Source organism: Mustela nigripes, chromosome 1, assembly GCF_022355385.1.
Source record: "Mustela nigripes isolate SB6536 chromosome 1, MUSNIG.SB6536, whole genome shotgun sequence".
Classification (NCBI taxonomy): domain Eukaryota; kingdom Metazoa; phylum Chordata; class Mammalia; order Carnivora; family Mustelidae; genus Mustela; species Mustela nigripes.
The window spans coordinates 171,868,630-171,886,459 of record NC_081557.1 but is presented as its reverse complement, the minus strand read 5'-3'; the positions used below and the strand labels follow the sequence as shown (position 1 = coordinate 171,886,459).

The window sequence follows — 17,830 nt, the reverse complement described above, 5'->3', positions numbered from 1 at the left end:
AGAGTACACTTATCATGACCAACAACAACAATAAAAGAACAACATAGAAACAAAATCCTTTCCATAATAGGTGAAGAGGTGAAAAGAGCCATTGCTGATAATTGAACTAAAGGTAAACAAGGCTCAGTTACAACAGGGCACACCCGACATACATAGAAGACACCCCTAAAGTGCCAGTTTCTGGTGAACAAGGGACACTGCACTGCAGAGGACTATAGGACCTCCTCTTCATAAGGCCACTACTTTCAGGAGCAGGAGACACAGATGACTTTCCTAACACAGAGAAATAGAAATGGGGCATCTGTGTGTCGCAGTTGATTGAGCATCCAGCTCTTAGTTTTGGCTCAGGTCATGATCTCAGGGTCGTGTGATCAAGTTCCACATGGAGCTCTACACTCAGCATGCAGTCTGCTTCAATGTTTTCTCCCTCTGTCCTTCCCACTCATGCTCTCTCCCTTTCCAAAATAAATAAATAAAAAGCTTAATTTTTTTTAAAAAAGGAAAAAAAAGAAATAGGTATAGAGAACTAGACAAAGTGAGGAGATGGAGGAATATATCTCAACTGAAAAAAAAAAAGGACAAAATCACAGCAAGAGAAATAAACAAAAATAGAGATAAGCAATATATCTAATAAACCATTAAATGTAATGGTCATAAAGATACTCAATGGACTCAAGAAAAGAGTGGATTATCTCAGTGAGATCCTCAACAAAGATAAAGAAAATATAAAAAAGAATCAATCAAAGATCAAGAACTCAATAACTGAAATAATAATATACTAGAGGGAATAAATAGTAGACTAGAGGAAGTAAAAATAAAAATGGATCAGTGAGCTGGAGGACAAGGTAATTAATGGAAAGCAGTAAACCTGTAAAGGAGAAAGAAAAAAGAATAATAAAAAATGAGAACAGGTTAAGGGAACTCAGTGATACCATCAAGCCTAATAACATTTACATTATGGGAATCTCAGAAGGAGAAGAGAGAGAAAGGGGGCAAAAAATTTATTTGAAGAAATAATTGCTATAAACTTCCCAAATCTGGGGAAGTAAACAGATATCCATATTCAAGAGATAGAGAAGGCCCTAGCAACATCAACCCAAGGAAGTCCAAATAAAAACCAGTAATAATTAAAATAGCAAAAAGTACTGATAGAGAATTTTTAAAGGAACAAGAGAAAAAAAAAAACAGTTACATACAAGGGAAACCCCATAAAGCTAACAGCTGATTTTTTTTTAGCAGAAACTTTGCAGGACAGAAGAAAGTTGCATAATATATTCAAACTGCTGAAAGACTATAAAAAGAGACAAACAAGGACTCTACATAACCATTAAGGGAACAATCCAACAAAAAGATTAATAATTGTAAATATTTATGCACCCAACAAATACATAAAGCAGCTAATAACTAACATAAGGGAAGTACTCAATTGTAATACAATAATAGTGGGGAATTTTAACAACCCATTTATGTCAATGGCTAGATCATCCAAACAGAAAATCAATAAGAAGCAGTGGCATTGTTAACACATCAGATCGCATGGATCTGACAGATATGTGCAGAAGGTTCCATCCTAAAACAGCAGAATACAATTCCTTTCAAGTGTACATGGATGATTCTCAGAAGAGACCACATGTTAGAACACAAAACAAGTCTCAACAAGTTCAAAAAGTCTGAAGTCTTACCATACATCTTTTCTGACCACAACACTATGAAACTAGAAATCAACCACAAGAAAAAATCAGGAAAAAACACAAATACATAAAGGTTAAATAATACGGTATTAAACCATGGGTGGGCAAATCAAGAAATCAAAAAGGAAATAAAAATACATAGAAACAAATGAAAAGGAAAAAACGCAGTTCAAAATCTTTGGGATTCAAGAAAAGCTGTTTTAAAAGGGAACTTTTTGATTAGCCTCTAGTCATCCTCATAAAAGAGAAAGAGAGGGAGAGGACTCAAACTCAGAAATGAAAAGAGGAGAAATAAAAACCAACACCACAGAAATAAAGGAGTTATAAGAGAACATTATGAAAAATTATGTCAAAAAATTGGTGAAAATTGGGAAAATTTGACAGTTATATGTAAGAGAATGAAACTGGACCACTCTCTTTTACCAAACACAAATATAACTCAAAATGGATTAAAGATCTAAACATGAGACCTAAAACCATAAAAACACTGGAAAAGAGAACAGGCAGTAATTTCTTTTACATAGAAAATTTTTTCAAGATACCTCACCTAAGGCATCTGAACCAAAAGCAAAAACGGTTTGTAACTACTGGACTACATTAAAAATAATAATAATAATAACCTTTTGCATAACAAAGGAAATAATTAACAAAACAAAAAAATCTACTGAACAAAAGAAGAGATTTATAAATGACATATCTGTTAAGGGGTTAGTATCTCAAACATAAATAGAACTGGTACAACTCAATGCCCAAAAACCAAATAATTCAATTTAAAAATCGACAGAAGACCTGAACGGGTAGTTTTCCAAAGAAGACCTACAGATGGCCAACAGAAACGTGAAAAGATGTTCAACATCACTCATCACCAGAGAAATGCAAATCAAAACCACAAGGAAGTATCACCTTACACCTGTCAGAACGGCTAAAACCAAAAACATAAGAAACAACAAGTTCTGGCTTTAAGGACCTATTTAGCCAGAGCAACTCCATCTTGGGTAAATAGCCATTTTGTTGTTTGTGCAGTAAACTTAAATTGACTCTCCCCCTCAAGAGAAACTTACTTAGAAACAAGTCTGGGAAACCAGTGAAATGTAGTCGGCTAGTTCCTGATAACAGAGCCCAGAATACAAGGACGAGTCAGACCAGATGGAGACATCTAATCAGTATGAAGTACTGTTTTTAGCAGTGAGAAGGTCTTGCTCAAACCTAAATGACTCCATCTTGGGAAGGATGACAATCTTATTATTCACACTGAATATGTTAACTGACTAAGCCTTCCCAAAAAGTAACGGTTTGTAACAGTTTGTAACGGTTTGTAACGGTTCCTGGTATGGGGTAATCTTAAATAACAAGTCACCAGACCAGATGGAACTAGCCAATCAGCAAGAGACACACAAACCCAGTAGGTTGAGATACCAAGATATGGGTTGCAGTTTCACCCAATAAAAAGTAATCTGTAAGATTGGGAGGGGTCGCTCTCTTCAGAGACAGCCCTGATGGTCAGTCTAACTTCTAATGCTTAGCATGGAATAGAGCTTTGCATAACTTTCACCTTGTCTCAGTTTCATTCCCCTGACCAATCAGTCTAACTTCTAATACTTATCATAAAATAAAGCTTTAAATAACTTTCACTTTGTCTCAGTCTCGTTTCGTTTAATAATGGACCTAACATGGCAAGACTGTAGAGAAAAAGGAACCCTTGTGCACTGCCGGTATGGATGAAAACTGGTGCAGCCACTGTGGAAAACAGTATGGAGGTTCCTCAAAAAATTAAAAATAGAATTAGGATATGGTCCAGTAATTCCACTAGTGGGTATTTACCCAAAGAATACAAAACACTAGTTCAAAAAGATATATGCACCCCTATGTTTATTGCAATATTATTTGCAACAGCCAAATTATGGAAGCAACTCAAGTGTCCACCAACAAATGAATGGATAAAGAAGTGGTGTACATACTTGATAGAATATTACTCAGCCATACAAAAGAATGAAATCTTGCCATTTGCAACAACATGAAGGGTTCTAGATGGTATAAGGCTAAGTGAAATAAGTCACTCAGAGAAAGACAAATATCATATGACTTCATCGTATGTAATATTTAGGAAACAAAAGAAATGAAAAAAGAAAAAGAGAAACCAAGAAGCAGACTCTTAACTATAGTGAACAAACTGATGGTTACCAGAGGGGAAATTGGTGGAAGCACAGGGCAAACAGGTGAAGGGGATTAAGAGGACGCTTATCTTGATGAACACTGAGTAATGCAGAGAATTGTTGAATCACTATATTGTACAGAAACTAATATAAAACTGTATGTTAATTATACCAGAAATTTTTTAAAAGAATAAAAATAAAACAAAATACATATTTTTTAAAGAGAAAGAAATATGTCCAGAACAGACTGGTGAAAAGTAAATCATGTAAAATTTTTCTTTATTAAAACTGGTGAGGGACGCCTGGGTGTCTCAGTTGGTTAAGCAGCTGCCTTCCGCTCAGGTCATGATCCCGGCATCCTCGGATCGAGTCCCACATCGGGCTCCTTGCTCGGCAGGGAGCCTGCTTCTCCCTCTGCCTCTGCCTGCCATTCTGTCTGCCTGTGCTCACTCTCTTCCCCCCTCTCTCTCTGATAAATAAATAAAATCTTAAAAAAAAAAAAAAACTGGTGAGGGGTGCCTGGGTGGCTCAGTTGGTTAAGTGCCTGCTTTTGGCTCAGGTCATGTTCTCAGAGTTCTAGGATTGAGCCCCACATCAGGCTCCCTGCTCACCAGGGACCCTGCTTTTTCCTCTCCCTCTACCCATGCTCATGCTCTATCTCTCTCTCTCAAATAAATAAATACAATCTTAAAAAAAAAAAATTGGCCAGAACTTGTTGAAAAAAGAGAAAAAAAAGACTATTAAGGAACTTTATAATGGATGACAGAAAGAGAAATGACCAGATACCATGTGTCTTCTGATGGAAGTATAAACACACCTAGGAAGCAATCCTGCCAAAAATGTCAAAGCTGAATCTGCTCAAGCATTGTATCTAACCACAAGTTTGCAGAAAGACAGGGACATCACAGAAGTGTGATCAGGAAAATCCAAAATGTGAAAAACCACAGGAAAAAAAACAGTTTCTTCAACAGATACTTTCAAGGAGAAAAAAAACAGAGGTGAGGGAATCTGTAGAACAAAAGAGAAGTATTAAGCTAATATAACACATAGCTCTTGTCTGGATGGTTATTCAAACAAACCAACTGTTTAAAAAAACTTTTTAAAGTAAGTTGAGCACTGTCTAGACATTTGGTGTTATTAGGGAATTATTGCTCATTTTTTCAGGTGTGACAATGGTATTGTGACATGATAATAGATGATAGCAGGGAATTAGAGCGAATGTTTCAGATATAATAATGTATCATGATTGTGTTTTTACATGCTTATCTTTCAGAGATATACAAGAAAATATGGATAAATAAACAAGAAATGTATATATAGAGAGATTTATATACCTATTTCCCCAACCTTAGGGGTTTTGATTTAAAAGGTCTTCGGTCATGTCATTCATGTACATAATAAAACATCAAAGTAATTCTGATATATACTGCTGATCAAGGCTATGGCTATCTGTAACCCAGATCATAGCCACCTGAGAAACATCACTGAAAATGAAAGAAAATAGTGCAATAAATACTTACGATGACACTGTTTCCCATCAGGAAGCAGAATAAATCCTACAGGGCATGTGCAGTAATAAGATCCCGGAACGTTTTCACACCCAAGAGTACAGCCATGATTCCAAAAGGCACATTCATTGACATCTATGCAATGACAACAATAAAACATAGATGGTTATTTTCTTAAATAAATTGTAATATTGCTAATAAGTCAGCACAAAGTAGAATATCACACACTTAGAAGTGCTATAACTGACCATGTTTTTGCTACCCTCACAAAGAATGAAAGAAGTCAGTTCGACTGTCATGAAAGCCATTTTTACTGTCTCAGTTTATACATTCATATAAACCTGTATTTTCATACCAGAATTGCCTTCAGGAAAAAGTAACACAATTTCCCATGAAAAGATGTAGGCTTTGAAGGCGGGGACTCTTGAAAGTTCGAGATGGGGATATGACATCCCCTGATCTGCTCTTCAGCCTTCTCAGAGCTGACAGGAGCCCTTCCCTGAATGTAGAACATTCCCCAGCAGCTTCACTGTGGTTGAAACCCAGCTTTCAGGCTGCTATGCTATGGCTCTCTCCCACTGGTCCCAGGTGAGCAGGATATGGTAACTTACACCTCAGTGTCAGGTTTACCTGACATCACACCCCAACTAACTCTACTGAATGTGTGCTATAGCCATTGAAAGATTTTCATTAGTAACTCACTGGACTGACCTACCAGGACAAAGAATACAGTATTTCTCCCCGGTTCACTGAAATGGGCCTGAATTCTCAAAATAGATAAACAGTCTTGGTTACATAGCTTCTCAAGATTCCTACCAGACTTTTATGAGATGTGGTGTGGGAATCACTTTTACTCTTTGAGGATATAATGATAGCTGTGGAACTGTACTCCCTTTAAAAATTTGAAAATGCTAACATTTTGCCACTGTGAAACCCTCATAGGTCTCTGGAGTCCACTCAGAGAATCCCTGCCTCATATCAAGCTCTGAGTAGCTTCTAAGAGTACTGGATCTAGGAACACAACACATAGAGATGATCTGAAAGTTATTATGAAGGTTTTCACAAAAGAAGAAAAAGAAAATTATTTTTCTGGGGCAAAAGAGGAAGAAAGTTCAAGTTGGTTCTACTTCAAGGCTCTGGAGGACCCACTGAAGACCAGCTACTGGCTCAGGTGGGCTGTCATTGCTTTGGGTAGCTACCCCTCACCCCACCCCACCCCCCGTACGTTACCTTCACAGTACTTTCCATCTGGACTTAAAGTATATCCCTCCGCACACGTGCACGAATAGGATTTAGAGCCTTGACCACACATGCTGCCTCTGCAGCTACCTTTCCTCCATTTGCAGAGTTTCTGATCTAAAAGAGAAGATGGTTTATTTGGAGTGGAGATGTATTGTAACAGGGAAACTGCTTGATCCCTTTGTGGTTCTTGGAAGTCTAATACCTCCCGTGACAAGAGTAGGGGTGCTGTCTTTCCCGGAGTGGCTCTGCTCTGGAGCCAAGCAGTATGAGCCTGGATTCTGAAGCATTCAGAGAGGCAGCCCACTTCTCTAATTTATTATTCCTACCAAAGCGCTCAGGATTGGACATCCTAATTAGCTGGCGATTTCATTCCTTGAGCTATAAACACTAAATGCAACTTAGTGTTTCATTCTGCTTTACTTTTTTTTTAAGTTTTTTTTGAGAGAGAGAGCAGTGGGGAGGGGTAGAGGGAGAGAGAGTCTTAAGCACACTCTGGGCTGAACATGACCCTGATGCCCAGCTGGTTCTCAGCACCCTGAGATCATGACCTGAGCTTACCACCCAAGCCGAAACCAAAAGTCAGGCAATTAAACTATACCACCCAGGTGCCCCCTCTGCTTACTTATTTTATATACATTTATCTTTATACAAATACAATTCTTTACATTTCTCAGTGCTCATCAAGAGAACTGTATTCTTAATCCCCTTTATTTCATTCATTCTGGTTTGTTTTTATTAAAAAAATGAAAAAGCACATAAACAAAAATTCTGAAAATGAAAGATCTGTTTAAGAAACAAAAAATCTTTAATCTTAAGAACATCTTTTCTTAAGTATAATAGTTATAGGTCCGATCGATCTAAATATATATATATATTTATATATATATATTTATATATATTTAGCTGCTTTTAGGATCCTTATTTAAAGAACAACATCTTTCAGACTTAAAATACACCACAAGCCTTGTGTCTTATCCCCAAATTTCTGAGTCCATTGCTGCTGGTATTCCATGTTTTACAAAACAACCCAGAGTAGATAGTCAAATCTGCTTAGTGAGATAGGTGCTTGGACTGGATTAGCCAAATACGTGGAACAACAAAAGGACAATGTTGCACCTTTGATTTTCAGAGCCAGCGTCAAGAGACAAACTAGTAATACATATATCCCTGTTCAAATTTTGTTCCTTCCTACTTTTGCCCATTGTAACAATGATGGGACCTTTGTAAAATGTTCTGGGAAATACAGAGTTAATCCTGAGGGCAGATTTCAAGACCCAAATAGATAGAGAGGTCAGAACTCTGGCAAGAGGTGACAGACGGCAGGGGAAAGCTGGGGTCGTGGCAGGGTTGAGATCAGTGAGAGCCTCTGAAAAATGAGAAGAGCCAAGGGTCCAACGAAAGGGCTGCTAAAAACATGCTGTGAATGGCACAAGCAACAAACCAGGAAGAGCTTTTGCTCCGCAGTTCAAGAAGCTGAGACCATTTCCATGTAAGATTTTTCCTCTAGTCTCTGTTTATCTACTTATAAGATGTCTCCTCACTCTGACTCTACCAATTTCCTTCTTTTTCAAGTCCCTATACATTCTTCTTGACCAATAACACCATGACACAGTAAATACATATTCTTGCCCTCTTTTTTAAAAAAGATTTTTATTTATGTATTTGACAGAGAGAGATCACAAATAGAGAGATAGGCAGAGAGAGAGGGAAGCAGGCTCCCTGCTGAGCAGAGAGCTCAATGAGGGACTCCATCCTAGGACCCTGAGATCATGACCTGAGCCAAAGGCAGAGGTTAACCCACTGAGCCACCCAGGCGCCCCTATTCTTGCCCTCTTGAAAATGTCCCCAGTGTGCATTGAGACTACTGGCCCTTTAGAGATTCTGACTTGGTCCATCAAGAGAAAGACTCAGAACTTTGCATTTTCTTTTTTTTTTTTTCTTTTTTGGAATCCAAGAATAAAACCCTTTAAGGACTCCGCATTTTCAGCTGAATCAGAGTGAGTCTATTGTGGAGAGTCTTACACCACACTTTGAGAAACGGCCTACTGCGCTAATGAAACATCCCAGCCTCCCCTCAGTTATTAATACCTCCTTTTAGCAAGTCTGTGTTGTGAACTTGGTTATTTTAAACTTGTCTATTCAGAGCTCATGATGGAATTAAATACAAAATCAATCTTGCTGAGTATTTGATACTGTTGCAATATTACCTACTGAATCAGTTCAGATTTACACTGAATAGTTCTTAGATATTGATCCCAAACATTTTATTTCTTATATATGGTTTCCAGACCAAGCACACATGTATAGATAGCTACATTGCTTTCAGGTTCCTGCATGCTTCATATATTAAAATTTTAACTAAGCAAAATGAAAAAATAAAATGACCCAGATTTTAAAAGTAAATGACTAAGATTAAAAGACAAAATGTACCAACTCTGAATGTCAGGAAAAAAAAAAACATTTTTTTTATTTTAATCTTTAAAATTTTTAAACTTTAATTTTTATGAAGTTTGCAAGGGAATAACAATAAAAATACAGAAATGTCCAAGTTGACATTTCTTTTAATTTGAAGATCTAATAGGCTTTATTAAATGATTCATGAATCCAACAGCACCCTATCTACAAGGTGAAGAAGCAGTCCTCTGACTCAGCCTTTTAAAGGCACCAAAGTGCTACTACTTTCTTGATATAACCCCCCCCCCGCAAAAAATGAGGACTTATGTTTCCTAGCAATATCCCTCATAAAAATCTTACCAAACCCAGCATGACAGGTGAGTACAGGATTAAGGACTAGGAAAACCAAGTTTTCTGGTTCTGCCTGTACATCGCATCATGATCTCTTTCATCTTGGTTTCTTAATTCATGAAATAAAAGTTTGGAATAGTGCCCGAGATCCCTTATTTAAAAAAAAAAAAAAATTTATGGTTCTATACAGAATCAGATGTTTGTGGTAAATTCCTCTAAGTTTGTACCTCTAAGGAGTCTCAAACCCTAATTACTGCTTATAATGTGTTAATAAGGAGTCAAACTGCTTAATGAAGAAACACAATTAGCATCCAGGGTACAGGAAATTCTGCATTCTTCATCTAGATCCACTATTATTTATCACTTTTTTGTGCTTTTCTCCTACCTCTCGCCTCCACGTACCTGTGCTCTTACCATCATCATCGCACTCATTCCATGGTCATGACGATGATGTAAATATGCTTCTTTTTTCTATTAACCAATAAGCTTCTTGAGGCTAAGGGGCGAATCCCATTCACATTTTATAGCCCAAACAGCACCCAGCATGGTGCCTTTCACAACACAGGTATACTATAGACATAGGCTTCATGCACCAAAAAAAACCTGTGATCATGTCACCTGCAACTTAACTCCTTTATTTCATTTCTCCTACAATTTCCCACTTAGTGTTAGAACTCAGACAGTCAGCGTCCACTCACCCAGTACCCCTTCCAAGCTACCATGGTGCCCATGGTTTGCATGGTCCTCATGAGCCATATATATCACTCTTCAACGATGAAGATAGCCAGAACAGCATCACCATTCTCCTCTAAATGGTTAGGCTGAGGATGCCACCTGAATTCAGGCACTAAACATGTTGTTATTTATTTATTTATTTGTTTGTTTGACAGACAGAGATCACAAGTGGGCAGAGAGGCAAACAGAGAGAGAGGGGGAAGCAGGCTCCCTGCTGAGCAGAGAGCCCAATGAGGGGCTCCATCATGGGATCATGCCCTGAGCCGAAGGCAGAGACTTTACGCCACTGAGCCACCCAGGTGCCCCAAGCGCTAAACACTTTAAAAGGTCATTTTAGGAAGTGGCAAAACATAGAGGATTGAAGGCTATATTTTTGCTTAATCTTCTTAATCTTCTGCTGTTCTTTAGCTTCAAATTAGGCCAAAGCTAGCATTCATCCAGCTGCTGCTGACCTCAGATAACACCCCTTCCCACAGCTCAGCAGGGCAGCTTAATTACCTCTGAGATCAAATTAAAGCTCCTAATCGTGGCGTTAATGTCCACCACCAATTGTGCCTTGGATACCTGCCTGCCTAACACAGAGGCTCTCTGAGCTCTTCTACCGCTGAGTTAATCTGTAGATTTCACCCTGGCCCAATTCTGAAATAATGTAGGTGGCTATCCCCATCGACTTTTCTCAAATTCAGTGTAAGACTCACCTCATCGAGAAAGCCTTTCTAGTATCTTCAGTTTGAACCCATTCCCTTTAACCATTCTTATACCTCATTATCAGCACCCCTAGTATTTAGCACATACAATAAAAAATTCAAAGAACATTTTATAAACCATTTACATTATCTCATTTAATTTTCATAACAAGCCCTTGAGCTATGCAGCGCACATGTATCTTTCACATTACAGATTAGGAAACCGTGTCTTGAGGATCAATAAGGGGTAAACCTGGGACGCAAGCTCAAGCCTTCTGGCTGTAGACCCATGTTTTGACTGATAGATACACACACGCTTGTGTGTATGTTTATGTGTATACTCATATGTATGTGCATATATATAGCTAGGTTTTTATAGAATAAATATATATTATATATACAATATTATAATTTTTCTTTTTTTTTAAGATTTTATTCATTTATTTGAGAGAGAGAGAAAGCACGTGAGGGTGGAGGATCAGAGGGAGAAGCAGACTCCCCACTGAGCGGGGAAACCAATGTGGGACTTGATCCTGGAACTCCACCAAAGGCAGTCGCTTAACCATCTGAGCCACCCATGTGCCCCAGAACCTAGTTATGTTTTGTTTCATTTATTTATTGTCTTCCTCAGTAATGAGTTTCCTGAATAAATGACTTCTTCAATTTCCTCAAACACCTTCCCAGACTGTATAATATAGGTTTATTCTTCCTTATTAATGGAAAAATAATGAGGAAGAAAATACAAGAATAGTCTCTTGGAATTCTTAACTACAGTAAAAACAAAGGCCACTTAGCCAGAATTCATCTACTTGGTATCCTCATTCATCTAAACCCCTCAAAGAATCAATAGCCTCTGAAGACTTTAAAAAAATATATAGACTTTTGGGGCGCCTGGGTGGCTCAGTGGGTAAGCCGCTGCCTTCGGCTCAGGTCATGATCTCACGGTCCTGGGATCGAGTCCCGCATCCGGCTCTCTGCTCAGCAGGGAGCCTGCTTCGCTCTCTCTCTCTCTGCCTGCCTCTCCATCTACTTGTGATTTCCCTCTGTCAAATAAATACATAAAATCTTTAAAAAAAAAAAAAAAAAAAAATATATAGACTTTTTACTCCAGATGAGCCCCTTGGACCCACTCAGTCATTTCTTGTTTTGTACCCATTTCTGACAAGTGTGACCATGGCTAGCTCCTAGCATAAAGATGAAAATGCAAGGTGTCCCTGCCTCTCCCATGTCACCAACCCACTCCCATTGTACTCCCCAGAAAGGACTGCATGATGAGCCCAGACAGAGCCTCAACTCAGCTTTCCCGGCTGCCAGGACCAGTTACTAGGAGAGGGCAGCTGAGGTCCCTCTTGGTCATCTCTCCCACAAAGGCTAGAAGCCTCAGTTTGGGGCTCCTCCTGGAGAAAGATGGTGCAATGTGAGTGTCAAAATATTAACAGCAATGAATAGAAACATGTTAAATATTTTTTAAATCTCTGAGTTTATCAAGATGCTTTAAAAAAAAAAAAGACCCTTTATTCTGAAAACAGATAAAGGAAAGAATCAAATATTTAATTTACTTTTCCTATGAAAGATCCTCCCCAGGGAAATTGTAGCTGATGTAGAAAAGTTCATCAGCTAACAAATGCATAAGCAGTGATACAATGTCATCTCCTTGAAAATCTAATGACAAAAGGTTCTAGGCAATGATAATCAATCGTTTCTAAAGCTATTATGTGAAAGGCTGATGGGAAACTTTACAATGGATGGACCACTTTGCAACACCTAAACTGCTGATAAATTTTGAACGTCATAGTAAAAACCACAACTAGGCATCACATGGCCCCTGGTGTGATTGATCAGTAGTAAAGCATACAGTACTATCTCCAGTGCCACCATTCATACAAAAAGTATCTGATCAGGCTTCTAGACCCAAACTTGCTGTGTATAGGAAATACGGAATCATGTTAAATGACACCATAGTGTTATCTCTGTAAAATCCAAAATGTGGAAAATTCTACAGGACAAATGATCCTGTTTCCTCAACAAATAAATGGCAAAGAAATGCCTCAGATTAGAAAATAAACAGAGTCCACAGTCAGGCATGTGGAAACCAGCAAAAATTAGAGTGGAGGGCAAGAAAGAAGACAAAAAAGTGATAGAGAACCATTCCAAGTTTTTAAAAGGCATTTCAAGGGGCAGAATTTCGTATCAGAGCAAACTCGCATTTAAAACCCAGCTTTGGGGGTGCCTGGGTGGCTCAGTCGTTAAGCATCTGCCTTCCACTCGGGTTATCAGCCCGGGTTGGTCCCTGCTCAGTGGGGAGTCTTCTTCTCCCTCTCCTCCTGCTTGAGTTCCCTCTCTAACTGTCCTTCTCTCTGTCAAATAAATAAATACAATCTTTAAAAATAAAATAAAAATAAAATACAGCTTTGCCTCAAACCAGTCTGATGATTGCCCCAGCAGCATGTATCTTTGTATGATCCTACTCATTAACAAAATGTCAATAACTATCTAAAAATAATCTTAGGAAGATATAGCCATCCATATTTTACCAAGATTTCCATGAGAAATAACAGAGATTTGGATGTTTGAACTGATCATTTAAAATCATTTGAAAACAGAAAATAAGTGTTGGTAGAAATGTAATATGGCATAGCCACTGTCTGGAATGTAGTATGGTGGGTCCTCAGAAAATTAAAAAGGAGATACTATATGATCTAGCAATTCACTTCTGGGTATATATCCGAAAGAACTGAAAACAGAGTCTTGAAGAGATATTCGTATGCCCAGGTTCACTGCAGCATTATTCACAATAGCTAACACATGGAAGTAACCCACATAGCCATCGACAGATAAATGGATAAACAAAATGTGGTAATATACACACCCAGTGGAATACTATTCAGCCTTTAAAAGGAAGAAAGTTCTGACACATGTTACAACATGGATGAAACAAGAACATTATGCTAAGTGAAAAAAGCCAGTCACAAAAAGACAACTGTACGATTCTACTTCTAGGAGGCACTGAGAGCTGTCGAAATCATAAAGACAGAAAGTAGAATGGTGATTGCCAGAGGCTGGGAGATGGTACAGAGAACATGTATGGAATTTTGATTTTATAAGATAAGAAGAGTTATGGATAGTATGATGTTGCATGACAGTATGGATAACTTAATGGCACTGAACTGTACACTGCAAAATACTTTCTCTTTAAAGGTTTTATTTACTTATTTGTAGAGAGAGAATGAAAGAGAGCGAGCAGGGGGGAGAGGCAGAGGGAGAGGGAGTAGCAGACTCCCCACTGAACAGGGACACTGATGCGGGACTCAATCCCAGAACCCTGAGATCATGATTTAAAGCTGAAGCAGATGCCCAACAGACTGAGCCACCCAGATGCTCCATGTACACTTAAAAATACTTAGGATGGTAAACTTTATGTTATGTGTAGTTAACCACCATAAAAAATTTTTGGAAAAAAATTGTAAGAAAAAAATACTCAAATTTCTGCATGATTCTTTTCTAGAGGTTTCCAAATAACCAAGGATTGACAGTAGACATTCTAGCAATGACATAATCAAAATGAATCGGAGTCCCACCTGAGCAGTTTTAACTCTACTTATCACTTCCATAAGCAGGTAGATCTCCAGGTGGAAGCAATTCTCCTGCATGAAATCTAGAACCAAAGAAATTCAGCAATATTCTTGTTCATGAAATGAATCTGAAGTATTTCACACAGTCCTGATGGTAGACACCCTTCATTTTCCAAAGAATATGTCTTGGAAAATCTCTTATGAACATAAAACTGGAATCTACATCTCAAGAGTAGAGAAGAAAGCAAAAATATATCAACTTTTTATAGCAGTATATATGAGCAGTAAAACTCGTTGCAAAAATCCCTGGAAGTTGAGCTTGAAATAATGAGAGACCAATTCTATGACAGCCAGGAGAGAAGGGTGTGTGTGGGGGGGGGGCGGTATGAAAGAGAGAGAGATATTTTGGCCCCATGATCTATGCACACGAAAGCATTTAACCACCAGGAGGCCATGGATAGATAAGAATATGCCAAATTAAAGGTTTCCCCTGAACAAATAAGGCAAAATCTAAGATATGAAATGAAAGAGAATAGTAATATCATTGCCATTATATAAAATATTGCTGAATTTATTCACTGTGGTTGGGGAAAAAGTATGGTGTCACTCTGCCTAGGTTCAAACCCCAATTCCTCCACAGTGTGACCTTGAACACGCTATTATGATACTTCTGCAACTCAGCTTTTTAATCAAACAGTGGTAATAATCACACCTAGTTCATAGGATTGTTGTGAAAATTAAATGAGATGATATGAGTAATGCCAGCACAGATAATTCCTTACACACTCGATAATTGTGATGATTTCTATTATTTCTAAGGATGATACAGTCTGTGGCATTTTCCTATTTTATTTCCTATGCAGCAGCCCATGTGGCTCCCAAATCTATTATTTTTGGCTCAGACCTCTTTCTTGAGATCCAGACCAATTCAAGGAAAAAAGAAAAATATATTGAGGCACACAGAGAGTTAAGCGAGAAAATGGATTTAAAACATTGGGGATTGAGTCATAAAACACCAAAGGGAGCAGACTGTCTGTCAGACCAAGGGAAGGCAGGGGCTTATAACACCTAAGGAAGACAACATGCACTAAGACATGATACCTCTTTAAAATTTGGTGTCAGGATATTATTTAGAGGAGAGAGTGACAAAGGGTGTTTATCCATTTTTCTTTTTTCAACTATTTTTTTTTAATTTGTTCTATACAATAGAACAAATCTTTTTTTTTTCTGTTATGGAATAGGCTATACAAAACACTTGGAACATATCTCTGAGCTTCTTGCAAATTTTTTTTTAAACTGTTATTTGTAAAATGTCTTCTAGGCACTAGGAGTACAGTGAAGAGGTATCCTCCGGTCCTCATAGGAGTAAGGAAGACTAACAGGAAATGCCAAGTGAGGGAAATGTGTTGTTCTGAGAAAAGCTAACCAAGGCTCACCATGAGTGGGGCAGAGAAAGTGTTTCTGAAAGATGTAGCATTTGAGCTACTTCTCAGAGGATGAAGAGAGAGTAAGTCTGTGCAGAGAAAGAGAAAACATGTTTCTGAACATGCCATGAAGGCCTGGGGGGAAGAGCGAGCATGTTTTGTGGGAGGAAATTAAATCTTTGAGCAGGGTAGCTGCAGGGAATGTAATGCAGACAAGGGTGAGAGATGCAGTGGAGAACCTTCTGCGAACCGCAGTGAACAGGGTAAATAAAGAGACTGGATTTTCATGACGGGCAACAGAATTGTTGATTCGTTTTAACCAAGGAATGGCATGATTGGGCTCTCGTTTCTGAAGGGTTATGCCCCCTGCAGCACGGAGAAGGGAGGCAGGGATACGGATTAAGTAGAATGTAGGGATGGATTGCTGCTGAATAGGGCACTAGTGGTTAGACTGCAGGCAGGGGAATTGTTAGAGGCTGGAGGTTAATTTCATGGAGAGGGAGTGAGGAAAGAGTGAGGAAAGGCTCATGCCCGGATTTCTGTCTTGGGAGATGGAGGTGAGTCCCCACTCGTTGAGATGGGGACACTGAAGCTTGGGAGATAAGCTGTGAAAGTTAGTAGGTCAATTATTTTTTTTTTGTGCCTAAAGCATTTGCAAAATACTCAAGCAGAAAGGCTCAGAAGGCAGATAAATATATGGGCGTTGATAAGGAAGTTTTCCAAGTGCCACTGCAGGACCCTGAGCCTGCAGGGTGCAGACAGCAAGCAGGTGTGGCCCAGATGAGGTGACCACATCAGGAAACCACCCTGATGGTGAAACAGTGGCTCTGCTGTGTGGACTTGGGGCTCAGCCTCCTATGGCAGCCAGTTCCTCTGTAACCAGCCCAACGAAATGGACAAGCCAAGGAGTATTTAAACCAACAAATTACTGTAGTCTTCCCTGCAAAGTTTTGTGGCTTTGCTCATTTGTAAACCTCACCCTTGCCTTTGGGTGAACTTCATTGGGGCTGCTCACGTTCGCATGCTATGAATAAATCCCCAATGTTTTAAATCAATTTTCTCTGCAGCTCAACTGTTATTGTGCCTCAGTCTCTCTTTTTTTAATTGGTCTAGATCTCAAGAAAAAGGTCTGGGCTAGAAACAATAGATTCAGGAGTCAAGTGGGCTGGTGCATAGAAAATAAAATAGGAAAATGCCATAGGTTGTATGGCCCTTAGAGACTAACAACGCACTTGACCATATGAATGATTCTGAGAAGTCACTCGGGGAAAAGACTCCTATTGAATTTTATTTAACCCAGTATGTCTAAATCATTTGACCCTGAAACTTTTTTGCCCCCAAATGACCCCATTAAATCCCAGAGAACCAGTGTTTTGTAGAACATGCTTTGATAAATGATAGTTTAGGCATTTGCATGAAGAAAGCCTATTGGTACTCACATGCATATACTTAAATTTTATGTAAAACATAAGGCCAACTAGGTTACATGATTTTTCTCAGTCATTTGCCCGTTGAAGTAATCTCACTACTAAATGCCTTGCAAACCAAAGTACGACCACCATCCACCTCTCCAGAGGAGCTGAAGTCATAAGCTCACTATCTAGGAGGAACTAGCCAGCCTCTAGAAGTAGCATGTCTTTAAATGTGAAGGCACTTGTAGAAGCTGAGAGCAGCTTTACATCACCTGGGTAGGGAGTGACGACTACACATTTTCATCTTCACCCATACAATCAAGAGATTGACAGTCCCTAAATCGCACATGAAGAATTCCTGCTCTACCAGGCACTAACATAATTTAAACCTATTTAATGGTGGCTACTGTAACAGTAATTTTGGAAATCAAGAGTCCTTTGCCCTTGGCATATACGTGAAGCGGACTTGGGGCTCAGCCTCCTATGGCAGCCAGTTCCTCTGTAACCAGCCCAACCAAATGGACAAGCCAAGGAGTATTTAAACCAACAAATTACTGTAGTCTTCCTTGCAAAGTTTTGTGGCTTTGCTCGTTGGTCACCAGCTGGAGCCAATATCTCCAATGCCACCTGCCTTCTGCATTTCAAGTCTGCCAGCAGCTCTG

At 38.8% G+C, this 17,830-nt stretch overlaps 1 protein-coding gene across 1 annotated transcript in view; it reads right to left on the bottom strand.

The window, feature by feature from the left end:
• EGF (epidermal growth factor) overlaps positions 1-17,830 on the bottom strand; it is a 97,757-nt gene that overhangs the window by 50,753 nt on the left and 29,174 nt on the right. Inside the window, exons 6-7 of the mRNA XM_059377287.1 lie at positions 6,583-6,708; positions 5,365-5,487 (exon numbers count right to left, since the gene is read on the bottom strand). Coding sequence (XP_059233270.1) covers positions 5,365-5,487; positions 6,583-6,708 — 249 coding nt within the window. The remainder of the gene's footprint in view (positions 1-5,364; positions 5,488-6,582; positions 6,709-17,830) is intronic.